Source organism: Prunus persica, chromosome G1 (assembly GCF_000346465.2).
Source record: "Prunus persica cultivar Lovell chromosome G1, Prunus_persica_NCBIv2, whole genome shotgun sequence".
Classification (NCBI taxonomy): Eukaryota; Viridiplantae; Streptophyta; class Magnoliopsida; order Rosales; family Rosaceae; genus Prunus; species Prunus persica.
Genome location: NC_034009.1, coordinates 17,130,707 through 17,145,616, shown reverse-complemented (window position 1 = coordinate 17,145,616; position 14,910 = coordinate 17,130,707). Strand labels below are relative to the sequence as shown.

At 38.0% G+C, this 14,910-nt stretch overlaps 1 protein-coding gene across 6 annotated transcripts; it reads right to left on the bottom strand.

The window, feature by feature from the left end:
- LOC109946440 lies at window positions 3,512-10,103 on the bottom strand. Of its 6 annotated transcripts, XM_020554194.1 has the most exons (5): window positions 9,899-10,103; window positions 7,585-7,678; window positions 5,093-5,382; window positions 4,272-4,629; window positions 3,512-4,160 (listed from the first exon to the last, which is right to left on the bottom strand). In XM_020554194.1, exons 4-5 carry the CDS (start codon window positions 4,600-4,602, stop codon window positions 3,643-3,645), a joined length of 849 nt encoding a protein of 282 aa, XP_020409783.1. In that variant the 5' UTR covers window positions 4,603-4,629; window positions 5,093-5,382; window positions 7,585-7,678; window positions 9,899-10,103; the 3' UTR covers window positions 3,512-3,642. The 6 variants fall into 6 exon arrangements, with proteins under 6 accessions (XP_020409783.1, XP_020409782.1, XP_020409785.1 ...); XM_020554193.1 differs by lacking the exon at window positions 5,093-5,382; XM_020554196.1 differs by lacking the exon at window positions 7,585-7,678.

The following is a 14,910-nucleotide window of genomic DNA, read 5'->3' as shown; positions in this document are numbered from 1 at the left end:
ATTTCTCTTTAAGGTGACAAATTGAAACTGAGACATAAGTTCAGGTGACATGTCTATAAAAATCCCTTTTCGGAAACCATCGATATTTTAGAACTTAGCCCTGGGGAAGAAAATTGCGCATTGCTAAAGTTGGGACATTCTGTATGGGATTAAAGTTAACGTATAATTAATGTATTCTTCTTCTTCAAGAGGAAACAGTTGAATGTACATCAACACTTCTGAAGTTCTGATGTCCTCCTTGTCCAACATTGAATATTGGGTTGGGAACTGGCGGAGTGTTTTGAAAATCAGGGCTTCAAACCGCATTGGGTATTTTCCTTTTTCATTTTGCCGAGTTAATTTGCACTGAATAATTAATAAAAGTTTATTTCATAATTAAACGTAACATTAATGTCCTAATAGTCATCCTAATACTCATGCGTATTGCATGCAAAAGCAAAAGAATAAAGCTATTTCCATCCTTTTTTTTTCATCCACTCCCTTTGAATAATTTGTCAAATTACAAATCTATTTAGCAGTTTCCTTAACATGAATTTATATATATATATATATATATATATTTAATGCTTTTAATGCAATTCTGTTTGATACAGTTACATGTAATTTAAAAAATTCCTAATTAACATGCATGAGCACATGTGAAGGATGTTGGATTGGATTGGAATTGGATGTCGGTTTTTATAATGGAAAAAATAATAATGAAATATGCAATATTTATTGTCAAGTTTAATATAATCAAATACTTTAGATGTAAATGTGAAATATAAACGAAATGCTAGAAAAAAAAAATTTTATTTTGATTTATAATATATTAAAAATAACTCCATCAAATTACTTAAAATATTCATAATTTTCTTAATGACAATTACCTAATGAGCAAAATAAGAATGAAACTAACTAGATTAGATTGGATTGGATCTTCACAAGAAAATCCATCATCCGATCCAATCGGTTTCGGAACATGCAATTCAATATGCCAAATCATCAAAACTGATTAAAATTGGATTGGATTGGAATGCATCGGTTGGTTTGAGTGGATTGGATTGGATCTTGTGCTACAAATCAAAGCCCTTTTCATTGGGCTAGACCCCATTGGCTGTTCCGCTAATAATTTATTTCTCAATTTGCTATACCAGAAGAACTTTTAGGTATGTACATAATTACTATATGAATTTAGACCTATCAATATTGTACAGAACCTGTTAACATGATATGAAATCGCATGGGAAAAAAAAAAGTTTTCGCGTTAACTTTAGAGATATGTGTACATGTACTATTTGAACTTTTAAATTTTGATTATTCACTGCCTGGATTTTTAGGCATGTGTATTTTAGTCCATTTATATATTATGGCTCCCAAAAATGATTTCCCTCCCTACCCATACTTAATCAGCCATTCCAATTCCCTTGCAAATCAATTTCTCTCCATACTAAACCCTAAATCATTATGTAATGCAATCATCATCGAGGTCAAATAAATTAGGGGTCTACTTAAGTTATGGAATCCTAGTGGCATAACAATACTCAGAGTTTGATATGAACTCAAGTTCTAGGTGTTATAAGGATTGTAATGGGAAGCAAGCAGGCTTGCGCCTATATAAGTACCAAAGACAAAACCAGTAGAGGTTCAAATTAATCTATGAATAAGTAGTCTCCTTTTTTCTATTGTTTTCTATGTTGTTTGGCTTTTCCTCTCTTTTTTGGTTTTGCTTACTCCTCATTAAATAAAAGGTAGTGGCTATAGAAAGAAAAAAAAAAAAAAATAGAAGAAGAAAAAAAGAAAAGAAAAGAAAGAAGCTAGAACAAGATGAAATAAAGCTTATGGCATGTAATATGTACGTAGACAAGAAGAAACAATACTTACTCAGCATTAATATAATTATGACATGTAGAAGAAGAAAGAAATATAGAAATAAGATTCAGATTCAGTAAATCTCCCTTCCTTTCTCTTATTTATTTTTACCAAAACTTATACCATGGCTTCTTGCTCGTGCCCTCCTTTCCACTCGAGCTGCCTGCTTTGTCTGTCCTCAAGCCATCGCCTGCTTCGTCTATCCTCGAGCCACAGCCTGCTTCGCCCTTGCTGGGGGAAAATTTGGGACTTTCTATAGTTAATGTCACGTCTAAAAAACTAGGTACGTAATAGTGCCATGCCTTATTAACACTATGTTCTCAATAGCAAGGTCTAAAATATTGAGGATTTCGAAAATATCGGTAGTCCAAAACACGGATATATCGATGGAAAATCAGGTTGCCCCTGATTTTTTAGAAAATTAAGCATCAAGATGATTTAATTTAGCCAATATCCCCTCATCGTCAACTTGCTCCACATTTCATCTATTTTTCTGTCAAACAAGAGTCACATGCATACCACTTGACTCTCTTGGATGGACTTAGACAATAATGGGGCTAAAAATTGAGGAACAAACTCTTGGCATCGAATATTGGCCAGGGGAAGAAAATTGCGCATTGTTCGTGACATTCTATAGGATTAAGTTAACGTATAATGTATTCTTCAAGAGGAAACAGTTGATTGTACATCAACACTTCTGAAGATCTGAAGTTCTGATGTCCTCCTTGTCCAACATTGATTAGTTTGGGAATGTGGAGTTTGCAAATTAGGGCTTCAAACCGTATTCAGTATTTTCCTTTTTCATTTTGCCGGGCTGGGAAAGCCCACTTTGCAATGCATGACCGAGTTATTAGCAGTTTCCTTAACATGACCGAGTTTTTGAACCATTGGATTAATATCTAACGGTGGGTGACCACAATCTCTTGGACTACAAGGGTTCAAGAGATTTGTGGTCACTCACCATTGGATGTAAATTCAATGGTTCACTCACTCTTGTATTCATTTTAAAAAAACTTTTTTGAACTATTGGATTAACATCCAACGGTGGGTGACCACAATCTCTTGGACTCCTGTGGTCCAAGAGATCGGGACTGTATACAGTCCTGATCTCTTGGACTATAAGGGTCAAAGAGATTTGTGGTCACTCACCATTGGATGTAAATTCAACGGTTCACTCACTCTTGTATTCCTTTTAAAAAACTTTTTTGAACCATTGGATTAATATCCAACGGTGGGTGACCACAATCTCTTGGACTCCTGTGGTCCAAGAGATCGAGACTGTATATATAATGCTTTTAATGCAATTCTGTTTGATACAGTTTACATGTAATTTAAAAAAAGCCCTAATTAACATGCATGAGCATGCGAAGGATGTGATCATGTGAACATGAAAGTCCGTTGTTTCTCAAAGTCCACAAGGTTGGAAGAATCCCTACTTCATGTTTTTTTCTTTTTGGTCATTAAGATTCCCAGGTTAATTAGCAACAGATTAATTTCATAATATTATTTGGTGACACTACTAATTCCTAATATTCCTGGTATATAGATTAATTTCATACTGCCAGACAAAAGCACATCCCCAATTAATTAATTATTTATTTATTTATTTTTGAGCCTGTCAAAAAACACAAACAGGAACAGTGGAGAAAATAAGAATCTGTTAGCTGATCAAGTCACGGGCAAGGTTTTACTCATGTCTACCGTACTGCTAACCATAATCATATAATGTTAATACAAATTAATATAGAGGAGTTCGACAAATAACATCAAACTCTTACGATATACCTCCATTCATAACCACATAGGGCCAACGAAATTCTGGAATATATACCAAAAGCCTACAAAACCCAACCATCCATATATACTAGTAGTCTTGCAGTTGTATCTGATATTCCCAAAGTTTTGTAACCCAACATTTGTAGATTTATTTGCTCTAATTTTATTATTACAAATGTTGTGACTGATACCTTTGAGTTTGGGGAAGCCCTTGTTTCCTTGACGGCCACCTTGGCCTTGGCCGGCATTGCTCCAGACATCTGCGTTGTGAAAGTTGAACATCCCAACATATGAGGCTCCATTGCTTGCTGTAATTGTATTTCTACGTATATTGGCTTGGCTGGTGCTGCCGTCATCTTCTGTATTAGTTGTCTTCAAGTTGTATTCGATGTTGCCGAACTTGTGAAACGCTTTCCTATCTCCATCTCCTTTAATGTTATTGCCACGAATGTTGTAACCATCACCTTTGGGTTTGGTTCCTCCACCGCCACCTTGGCCTTGGGCGGAGCTCGAGCCACCTTTTGTTTTGCCATCTGCAGTACAAGTAGTCTTGCAGTGATATTGGATGTTGCCAAAGTTTTCTAACCTAACTTTTGTGGATCTATCTGCACTAATGTTATTATGACAAATGTTGTGACAAATACCTTTGGGTTTGAGGAAGCCCTTGTTTCCTTCACGTCCACCTTGACCTTGGCTGGCATTGCTCCAGTAGAAACCTATGTTGTGAAAGATGAACATCCCAACATCTGACTCTCCATTGAGTGCGGTAATCGTATTATCACTAATATTGTACTTGATGTTGCCCAAGTTGTGACCGTCACCTTCCAGTTTCGTTCCTACGTTGGAACCTTGGCCTTCGGCGGTGTTGCTCCAGCGGACATCAGAGGTGCGAGAGGCGAAGATCCCAGCATCAGCACCATTGGATTTGATGATTTCATTTCCAGGATATTTGCTGCTGCCGTCGTCTTCTTCCATTACTGGCTGGAGCTTCGGACTATGATGCTTTTTTTTGCACGCAACATGTACACAAACAGGGTAAATTTGTATCATAATTCTATTTCAATTCTACAAGATCAGAAACGATATACACATTTGAATTACAAACAAATTGTACAAAGCAGGAATCTGATTCAACAAGGACTCAAAGAAGTCAACTACAACTCAGCCAAAACAAAACAGGTTGTAAGGCATACAATGCCACGTGTAATGATCCTAGTAGATAGCTAGATGTATGGCTGAAATAGTTTTGTGATGTAAGGGATCCAGCTAAGAGTGCTAACGGTAATATGCCTTCAGGTTATATAGATATGAAGAGAAAAAAATTCCTCTGTGGTATTCTGCAGAGTAGTGAGAGAATAATCCAATCTCTCTGTCATTTTCGTTTCCTTTCTTTTTCTTTCTTCATCATCTTTCTCATATATGATTTGAGATTCCATAGAAACCAGAAAACACAAGAAACACTAACATGGCCTCAGAGCCAGGTTCGATCATCTGAATTTGGGCGTTTGAACTGTGAAATCGATTGAGTCATATCGAAGCTCTCTCTAGGTTCTGCAAAGGTTGTTGGAGCTCGATTTTTGACCTGAAACAACTTGTTTTTGGTTTATCTGAGATCAGAAATGGCTGGATCTGGAAGTTCAGAAGTAAGAACTTCGATCTTCTTCGATGAGAACTACGAGTTGTGGAGAATCAAGATGGTAACCATATTCAAGTCGTACGGGCGATGGAATCTGGTGGAAAAGGGAATTACGACTCCTGATTCAAAGAAGAAAAAGAAAGCTAAGGAAAATTCAGAAGATGAAGATGATGAGAAAATAGCTGTAATCTTTATGAAAGATACAAAAGCTCTGGGTATCATACAAAACACAGTTTCCGATCAAATCTTCCCTTGTATCACCAACGCAGACTCAGCTAAAATGCCATGGGAGCTGTTGTATGGAGAATATCATTGTGTTGACCACATTAGATCAATAAAACTTCAAAATCTGATACGTGAATTTGAATACACTAGAATGCGTGATAATGAGTCTCTATCTGATTATCTTACACGATTGAATGAGTTGATTAATCAGATGAAAACATATGGTGAGACTCTCTCGAATGAGAGGCTTGTTCAAAAGGTCTTGATTAGTCTCAGTAAACAATGGGAATCAAAATCTAAGTTTCGACAGACTAGCTCTGCACAAAACTTGAACTCATCACAGTCAATAAGTCAAGAAGCTATAAAATCACAATGTAAAGTGTGCTCCAAGTTTCATTTTGGTGAGTACAAATATAAGGGGAAGCTTAAGTGTTATAACTGTGACAGATTTGGTCACTTTGCTAGAGAATGTACTGCAGGTAAGACAGTGCAAAAGGAAAATTGTGCTAATCAAATGGAGGTGGCAGGGAATCTATTCTTTGCAAATAGTACAATTAATGAGGGAAAGATAAATGGAGAGTGGTACATTGACAGTGGTTGTAGCAATTACATGACTAGAAATGTGGATCTTCTTGTTGATATAAGGACAAATGTTGCAGAAAAGGTTCAAATGCCAATAGATGCACTTGTGGATGTACCCTAGTTATAAACACAAGTAGAGGTAGAAAATTCATCAGAGAAGTGATGTATCTTCCAGGTGTGAAGGAGAATTTACAAAGTGTTGGGCAAATGGATGAACATGGGTATTTCTTACTGTTTGGAGGAGGAATATGCAATGTTTTTGATAGTTCATCACTAGGTTGTCTTATCATCAGAGTTCAAATGAAGAAGAATAGATGTTATCCTCCATCGATGTTATCCTCAATCTCTACTGCCTGAGTATCAAATAGCATTGAAGACAAGTGTTGCTCACTGCACCTGGACTTGGCATAGAAGGCTAGGTCACTTGCATTTTAAAGGACTTAAGCAGTTAAGAGACAAGGATATGGTGCATGGTTTACCACATCTAGAAGAGCACAGTGGTGTGTGTGAGGGTTGTCAATATGGAAAACAACATAGAGATGAGTTTCCAAAAGATCAAGCAATGTGAGCCAATGCTCCTCTTGAGCTAATTCATGTTGATTTGTATGGTCCTATGAGAAATGAGTCTATTGTAGGAAACAAGTATTTCATGCTACTCATTGATGACTTCACAACGATGACATGGGTGTATTTTCTAAGGTATAAGTATGATGCCTTCAACTGTTTCAGAAAGTTTAAAGCTATGACAGAGTTGCAGTGTGTGTACAAAGTGAAGTGTTTAAGAAGTGACAGAGGAGGAGAGTTCTTGTCCTATGAGTTCATACAATTATGTGAAAACGAAGGCATTCAGAGACAACTCACACTAGCTTACACTCCTCAACAGAATGGAGTAGTGGAGAGAAAGAATAGAATAGTGATTGAAATGGCAAAATCCATGTCGCATGATAGAAGGATGCCTTACTACCTTTGGGCAGAAGCTATTCACATAGCTGTGTATATTCTGAATAGATGCCCTACAAAGTCTTCGAACAACATCACACCTTTTGAAGCCTATAGTGGAAGAAAACCAGGTATTGCTCATTTAAGTATATTTGGTTCTCTATGCTATGTTCTTGTTCCATCAGAACTGAGGCACAAACTTGAACCTAAAAGTGTTAAGGGAGTGTTTGTTGGTTATGCAACTTGTGAGAAAGGCTATAGAATCTTTGATCCAATCTCTAAGAAACTTTTCTTATCAAGAGACATTATCTTTGATGATGAGGGATCTTGGCACTGGAAAGAGAATTCTGAGCAATATGTGGCATCATTTAATGGTGAAGGTCAAAGCAATGGTAGTCTCAGAATTGAAGGTGGTGAAAGTGAGGCTACTTCACCAACATCTTAGTCATCATCTCCACATGAAAAAAGTCCTTCGACAAATGACTTAGGTTTCTTGACTACTCAAACATCATCACGAGAATCTTCAGATAATATAAGCAGAGATGAGAGAAATACTTAAGCTTATGATCACTCACCTTTGAAGTGGAGAAAACTAGATGATGTCCTTGCTCAATCTAATCTATGCATTGTGGAGCCAGAGAAACATGCAGAGGTAGCCCAAGATGAATCCTGGTTGAAAGCAATGCAGGATGAGTTGTTCATGATTGAAAAGAATGACACGTGGGAGTTAGTAGATAGACCATTTGAGAAGCCAGTCATTAGAGTCAAGTGGGTATATAAAACCAAACTAAATCTTAATGGTTCAGTTCAAAAGAATAAAGCAAGCTTAGTTGTCAAAGGGTATGCTCAGAAACCCGGATTGGACTACGATGAGACATATGCTCTAGTGGCTAGATTGGACATTATAAAAACTCTCATTGCCTTGGCAGCATAGAAGAACTGGAAATTATACCAGCTCCATGTAAAGTCAGCATTCCTAAATAGGGTATTGCAAGAAAAGGTCTATGTAGATCAACCAGAAGGTTTTGTGATCAAAGGCAAGGAAGACAAGGTTTATAGGTTGCATAAGGCTCTTTATGAGTTGAAAAGGCACCTAGAGCCTGGTACGGAGAAATAGATGCCTACTTCTCTCAGTGTGGTTTTGAAAAGAGCTTAAGTGAAGCAACTCTGTATATCAAGACAAGGGGAGACAAAGACATCCTAATTGTATCCATTTATGTGGATGACATTGTGTACACTAGCAGTAGCAAAGAAATGCTGTAAGAGTTTAAAAAGGACATGATGAAGAAGTATATGAGATGACTGATTTGGGCCTTCTTCATAATTTCTTGGAATGGGTGTAATTCAGACAAGCTCAAGCATTTTCACGCATCAAAAGAAATATGAAAATTCCTTACTAAATAAGTTTGGTTTAAATGAGCGCAAAACTGTGACTACACCTCTTGTGGCAACTGAGAAGTTGACTAAAGATGATGGAAGTGGAGCTGCAAGTGAAGAACAATATAGAAGCATCGTGGGTAGTCTTATGTATCTCACAGCCACTAGATCTGATATTATGCATGCGTCTAGTCTTCTTGCTAGGTTCATGCATTGTCCTACTAGCAAGCACTATGGAATTGCCAAAAGAGTGCGTAGGTACATCAAGGGGACCCTAGACTATGGTTTAGACTATGTGAAAGGCAATAATGCAATGTTGATTGGTTTTTATGACAGTGACTAGGGAGGATCACTTGATGACAGTAAAACCACATCTGGATATGCATTCTCTTTTGGAAGTGGTGTCTTCTCTCAGGCTTTAGTCAAGCAAAACTGTGTGGCACTATCTATTGCAGAAGCAGAGTACATAAGTGCATCTGAAGCCACTGCACAAGAAATTTGGCTCAGGTTCGTCCTAGAAGATTTTGGAGAACTTCAAACTGAAGCAACTCCATTGCAATGTGATAACACCTTTGCAATTGCAATCACTAAGAACCCTGTGTTTCATCAAAAGACAAAGCACATTGATAAGAGGTATCATTTCATTAAAGATGCATTGCAGGAAAGTATTATTGATTTGGTGTATTGTCCTACAAATGAGCAGCTAGCAGACATTTTCACAAAGCCACTAGCTAAGGATCGATTCAACTACCTCAGAAATTTGCTTGGAGTGAAGTCAGCTCAAGACTTAAAGGGGAGTGTTAAATTATAAGTCTCTAGCTGATTAGAATTAGTTAAATAAGATTGTAAAACATACAATGCCACGTGTAATGATCCTAGTAGATAGCTAGATGTATGGCTGAGATCGTTTTGTGATGTAAGGGATCCAGCTAACTGTGCTAACGGTAATATGCCATACACTATGCCTATGAGGTTATATAGATATGAAGAGAAAAAAAATTCCTTTGTGGTATTCTGCAGAGCAGTGAGAGAACAATCCATTCTATCTGTAATTTTCGTTTTCTTTCTTTTTCTTTCTTCATCATCTTTCTCATATATGCTTTGAGATTCCATGGAAACCAGAAAACACAAGAAACACTAACAATATTTGGATTCAAAATGAACATGCCACCCTTGTTCTTTTGAAGAATTATCAGACCCATCCATATGCCAAAAATTGATCACTTCAAGCAAAACCATACTCGGTTTGAGCAATTCAGAGTAGCCTGATTGAACATGCCTATAGCTTCAAACCACGTACGTAATCTAAAAAGAATCTACTATAAATGCGAATCTGGCTGACAAACCCTAAAATATTTCAGTGACCACCGAAGCCCTAAATTTGTACAAAGTACACTGAAACCTTAATAAAACACAGAACAAAAATAACAAAAAAGAACAAGAAAAATCGACATAGGTAATAAACTCAAAAATGAAACAATTAATTAGAAGAAAATAATTGGAAAGGCATACCAACTGTGTGTAGTTTTGATTCGAGAGTAACAAAGCAGAAAATGACTGTGAGGTGTTGGGTTTGAACTGAGAGAAGTTGATGACTATGAGATGGAACAAAGAATGAGAGCAGATCTAGAGTAGATGATGAGATGATAGCAATAGAGGAAAAGTAGTTGATGACTGTTAGGTGGAGGTTTACTAAAGATAATAGAGGAAAAGTGGAAACGGCAAAGCAACCACAATTAATTAATGAAATTATGAATTTAAGCCTGCGAAAGTCTTGAAAGATAAAAGCGTGTTCAAGTAGTAGGCGCCCATCACAATCATTGCAGGCAATTCTTCTCGGAATATTATAATCTCCCATATTAAGAAAAGATCATTGCATCTTAAATACATACACAAAACATGTTTGATGATTTGAACTGATTAAATTATTAGATTGCATTGGATTTTATTGGATTGGAGAAGATAACTGTCAAACAAAGTAGGGTAAATATTCAATTATGCTAAGATACGCTCATATTCACTCATCTTATTATTCTTCTCTAATATTGAGGTATTTATACAAGTACAAAGATGTGTTAACCCTAAATAAAATAGGAAATATATCTAAATTACAAAAGGAAGTAAATCTCTATTACAGTATGACTAAATAATAATTGGTAACTAACCAAAATTCTAATGAAATAAGGAACCAAAATCCTAGCTAAGTAAGGACTTGCCAACACTCCCTCTCAAGTTGGGCAAAGATATTTTGCACACTCAACTTGACAAGCGAGTCACAGAACACCATACCTAAGAAGCACCAATTGTAGAGAATGTTTTTTCATCAACCACAAGTGAAACAAGTGACAAACTAAAGCAAAGTTCGCAGCGGAAACACAAGAGCAAACCCTAAAAAATAGGGCACATAGCAGAACACAGAAACCCTGTGAGCACGGCAGTAGATAAGGGAGAACACAGAAACCCTGTGAGCAGGACAATAGATAAGGCAGAACACAGAAACCCTGTAAGCAAGGCAATAGGTAAGGCAGAACACAGAAACCCTGTGAGCATGGCAGCAGATAAGGCAGAACACAAACCCTGTGAGCACGAAAATAGATAAGGCAGAACACAGAAACCCTGTGAGCACGACAGCAAATAAGGTAGAAACCAAACCCTAAAAAATGGGGTAAGGCAAGGTAAAGCCAAACCTCGAAAAAATAAGGTAAGGTAAGGTAAAGAAAGTCAAGAGCAAAAGTAAGGTCAACGAGCGTGACTATAACAGAAACATACCAGCAAAGACATGAGCAATAATATTGGCACCATAACAGGCAGGAGTAACAATACTGGTACCAACAACAGCAATACAAGGCACTGGCACCAGCAGGAGCAACAAGGCATGGACATAATAGACATCATCAACAGTAATCAACACAGTCCCAAACAAGAGTCATAATAGGCAGGAGCAATAACATTGTCCCCAGTAAGAGACCTAACAAGTATGAGCAACGGTACTGGCACCAGCAAAGGACATAGTAGTCAGCAGCAATAACAATGACAAATACTTCCATTATTGCAGAGACAACTTCTCTTCACTCCCCCTCTCCCCCTGAAGAGAAGGGGTCGTCGAAACCATAAGAAAAGTGGCACTTAAGAAACAGAAGCCGACTGATGCTCAGATGTAGAAGAATCAGCCATAACAGATAGGTAGCTCAATTACAGCAGAATAGATAAGCAGCGGTGTCACTCCCCCTCAAATCCGACGATGTATGAGAGTCGAGATTTGGAGAAAGCAACACCAAAAAATAAAATTGCAGCACCCAAATAAAGTTGCATCTATCTCCCCATTAAATCCGACACTGGCAAAGGGTCGAGATTTGAAAGAAGAGAAATTGAAATAATAGTAAAGAGACTCAAACATGCCAGTCTCATGGCAGAAACAAATGCAAGAGGGGAAGGTGGTAGCATACGGCTGTCCCATGAAGAAAAAACTTCGAAAAATGAGAATAGTAAGGGAGGAAGCCGAGAAAATCATGATCAGAGACAAAGACAAAGATAAGGTGCTCAAACTAAGAAGTGGAAAGGCAACTCAAGAGAGCAGTCGAAGAAGACAGTGATCGGCAGAATAGTCAAAGAAAGGCTCGACGAGCGGTGACAAGGCTCGCGGAGGAAAACAAAGGCTTTGTGAGCGGTTACGAGGCTTGCGGAGGAAAACAACGGCTCTGTGAGCAGTGACGAGGCTCACGCCATCAATGGCCAAGGGGTGTGTTGCCCATATGGTATACATTTAAAAGAGAGGCTCAGCTTTGAGCGCAAGAAACTAAAACTAACATGGGCTTAATTTGATTTTAACATGAAGCAAGCTCATAAAGAGATGAAAAGTAAGAGAAAAAAAGTAGCATCAGGCATAGGTAGAGAGAAAAAAAAAGGGTAATGACTCAACATAAACACGGCAAGGACAAAGACAAGGGTAAAATTGCAGAAAGGTGCGATTATGGCTAAGGCATAAAAAATATATGTTGATTATTAAGGAAAGGAGAAACGGGGATTTACAGCAAGGTGAAGACCCATGATGGGTTAGGAATGAGGAATGCCAACGACTCTCAATTTGTTAGAGGTTATCACAGGTTAGGAACCTGGCTCTTATACCATGTCAAACAAAGTAGGGTAAATATTCAGTTATGCTAAGATACGCTCATATTCACTCATCTTATTATTCTTCTCCAATATAGAGGTATTTATACAAGTACAAAGATGTGTTAACCCTAAATAAACAGAAAATTCGTCGCGCAAAGAGCTTGAAGAAAGACTTTGGGTGACCAAGTGTTTTCATTGGTCACGCAAAACTAAGCCACGGTCAACCTTCGTTGCACAAAAGGTTAGGGACGACACAATTGTTCGTCTCACAAACCTTTGCGCGATGAAAGCAGGTTCGTTGCGAGTACGTTGCGCGACGAACTATATTCGTAGCACAGTTCGTTCGTAAATATTTGCGCGACGATTTGTTTTCATTGCGCAATTCGTGTCTCCAACATTTGCATGACGAAACTGTCTTCGTCGTGCATTTCTGTTTAGCTAGACGAAAGTCTTTGTTGCGGAAGAATAAAATATATTTATTTAAAATTTAGTTTAACGTTTTTTAATTTTGTAAAATGTGAATTTGCGCAACAAAAAAAGTTTCGTCGCGCAAATTTAAAATATATATTTTTTAATTTTAATTTTATGTTTTTTTAAAAAAATTTGTAAAAAAATAAATTTGGTTTTTTTTTTGGTAATAAAATGAAATTGCAATAAAAAAATGTAATGAAGAGAACAAAAAATTCTATAAAATAATATAAATGTATACTACAAGAGAAATGTTTTAAATACAATTATGAAAGTAAAAAAATAATCAAACAATGTTCCAAAATCTACTTGGTGGTCAGGCAAATGCGGCCTGGAGGTCTGGACATTGTCCACAGGGGTAGAGGTCTGGTGGCCATGCTCGGGTTGGACGGGCTCAGAGGTCGACGAGGGATCAAAATGCGGGACTGGAATTCCGGACCGTGCGAGGGACTCCAGAAGCACAGACATCAGACCTTGAGGCTTGGCCACCTTTGCTGTCAAAGCAGTCACCTGACTGTTTGACTGCGAAGATGAACGGGGCATTCCCTATCCCTCGACAATATGTCCCCGGCCTCCTCCCGAGAGTCTGATCCAATGTCTCCGTTAAGATCTGAAACCCAGCATCGTGTGGAGGATCCACAGACTCGATTGGAGTATTGGGAGGAAGTTGGGAGGCGGACTCCTGAAGAACCAACTGTCTCCTCTCCACCATCGTCGTCTGTTTAACATAACATAAAATATAAATTAAAAACATTCATATAATAACCCTGAAACTTGAATGCGTAAGATAACAATTAAAATTAAAGAATACTTACACGAAGGGACTCGGCCAACTTATTCCCAGGTCGAACATAAATGTCGCCAAAGACGTTGATCTCCGGGAATTTGGACCCCCCCTCCTAAATTGAACAAGAGAAGAAAAATGTTAGTACGAAAAAAACAAATTAATATTAATGACATATTAAAAATAGAATATAAACTATTTTATTATTATCCGTCGCCGTGCATCCATCCTATATGAGAAGGGCCTGGAACCTGAATGGTGGAGAAGAGTCTTCTTGTTCCTATTGCCCTTATTGACTTTGGGTTTATTATGTCATACAAAAAATAAACGTATTAGTTGAAATTGAAATGAAATATAAAAATTCAAATAAACATTAGTAAGAAACATGTAATAATTTTGAAATTAATATTAAAAAATACCACATAATCGAGTGCCTGAAAATGAGCGCAGAGCCATGCCCAACTATCCTCCCGCCCCTCAAGCTCATTCGGGCAACCCTCTTGAAGAGCGACATGCGGATCATCAAAAGCCTGAAAATGGTGTAACAACCTGGTCCTAAATAAATGTTTAATTATTAATTAAACATGATAAAAGACCCTCCCTAAAATATTTTATTAGGATTAAAGTTGACTTTTTGATTGGGAAGAAATTTGGCTATTCTTCGTACCGTTGTGTAGAGCATGATGAGATGAGTTCATAGATATGTGGCGAAATCCGATTTCTCTCTCTCTCTCTCTCTCTCTCTCTCTCTCTCTCTCTCTCTCTCTCTCTCTCCGCGTCGTCGTCCCCTTCCCCCGACTGCGAAAACGTAGCTGTTTCCTATAACCACCACAGCCCTCGGTGCCGGTGCCAAGAGGCCCAGACAAGCCCCGCCGTGACACCCCGGTCCTTCCCCGTCGCCAACAGCCACTCCGAGTGCCGGAAAAGCGAATAAAACCGCCATAACTTCACGAGTTTTCCCCGGCTCCAATCTTGCTCCTCCGGCCACCATTTTTGGTGACCAAGATATGGATTTTTATCTATTCTTCGTACTCTAGCTGATGGTTGGTTAGGATTGCATCAATTACGAGTGTAGGAAGCTCGATTTTCGAATTGGATTTCGGCCGATTTTGGGATCACAATTCCGGCCACTTCCGGTCAGTTTTTGGGGTACGTCCAA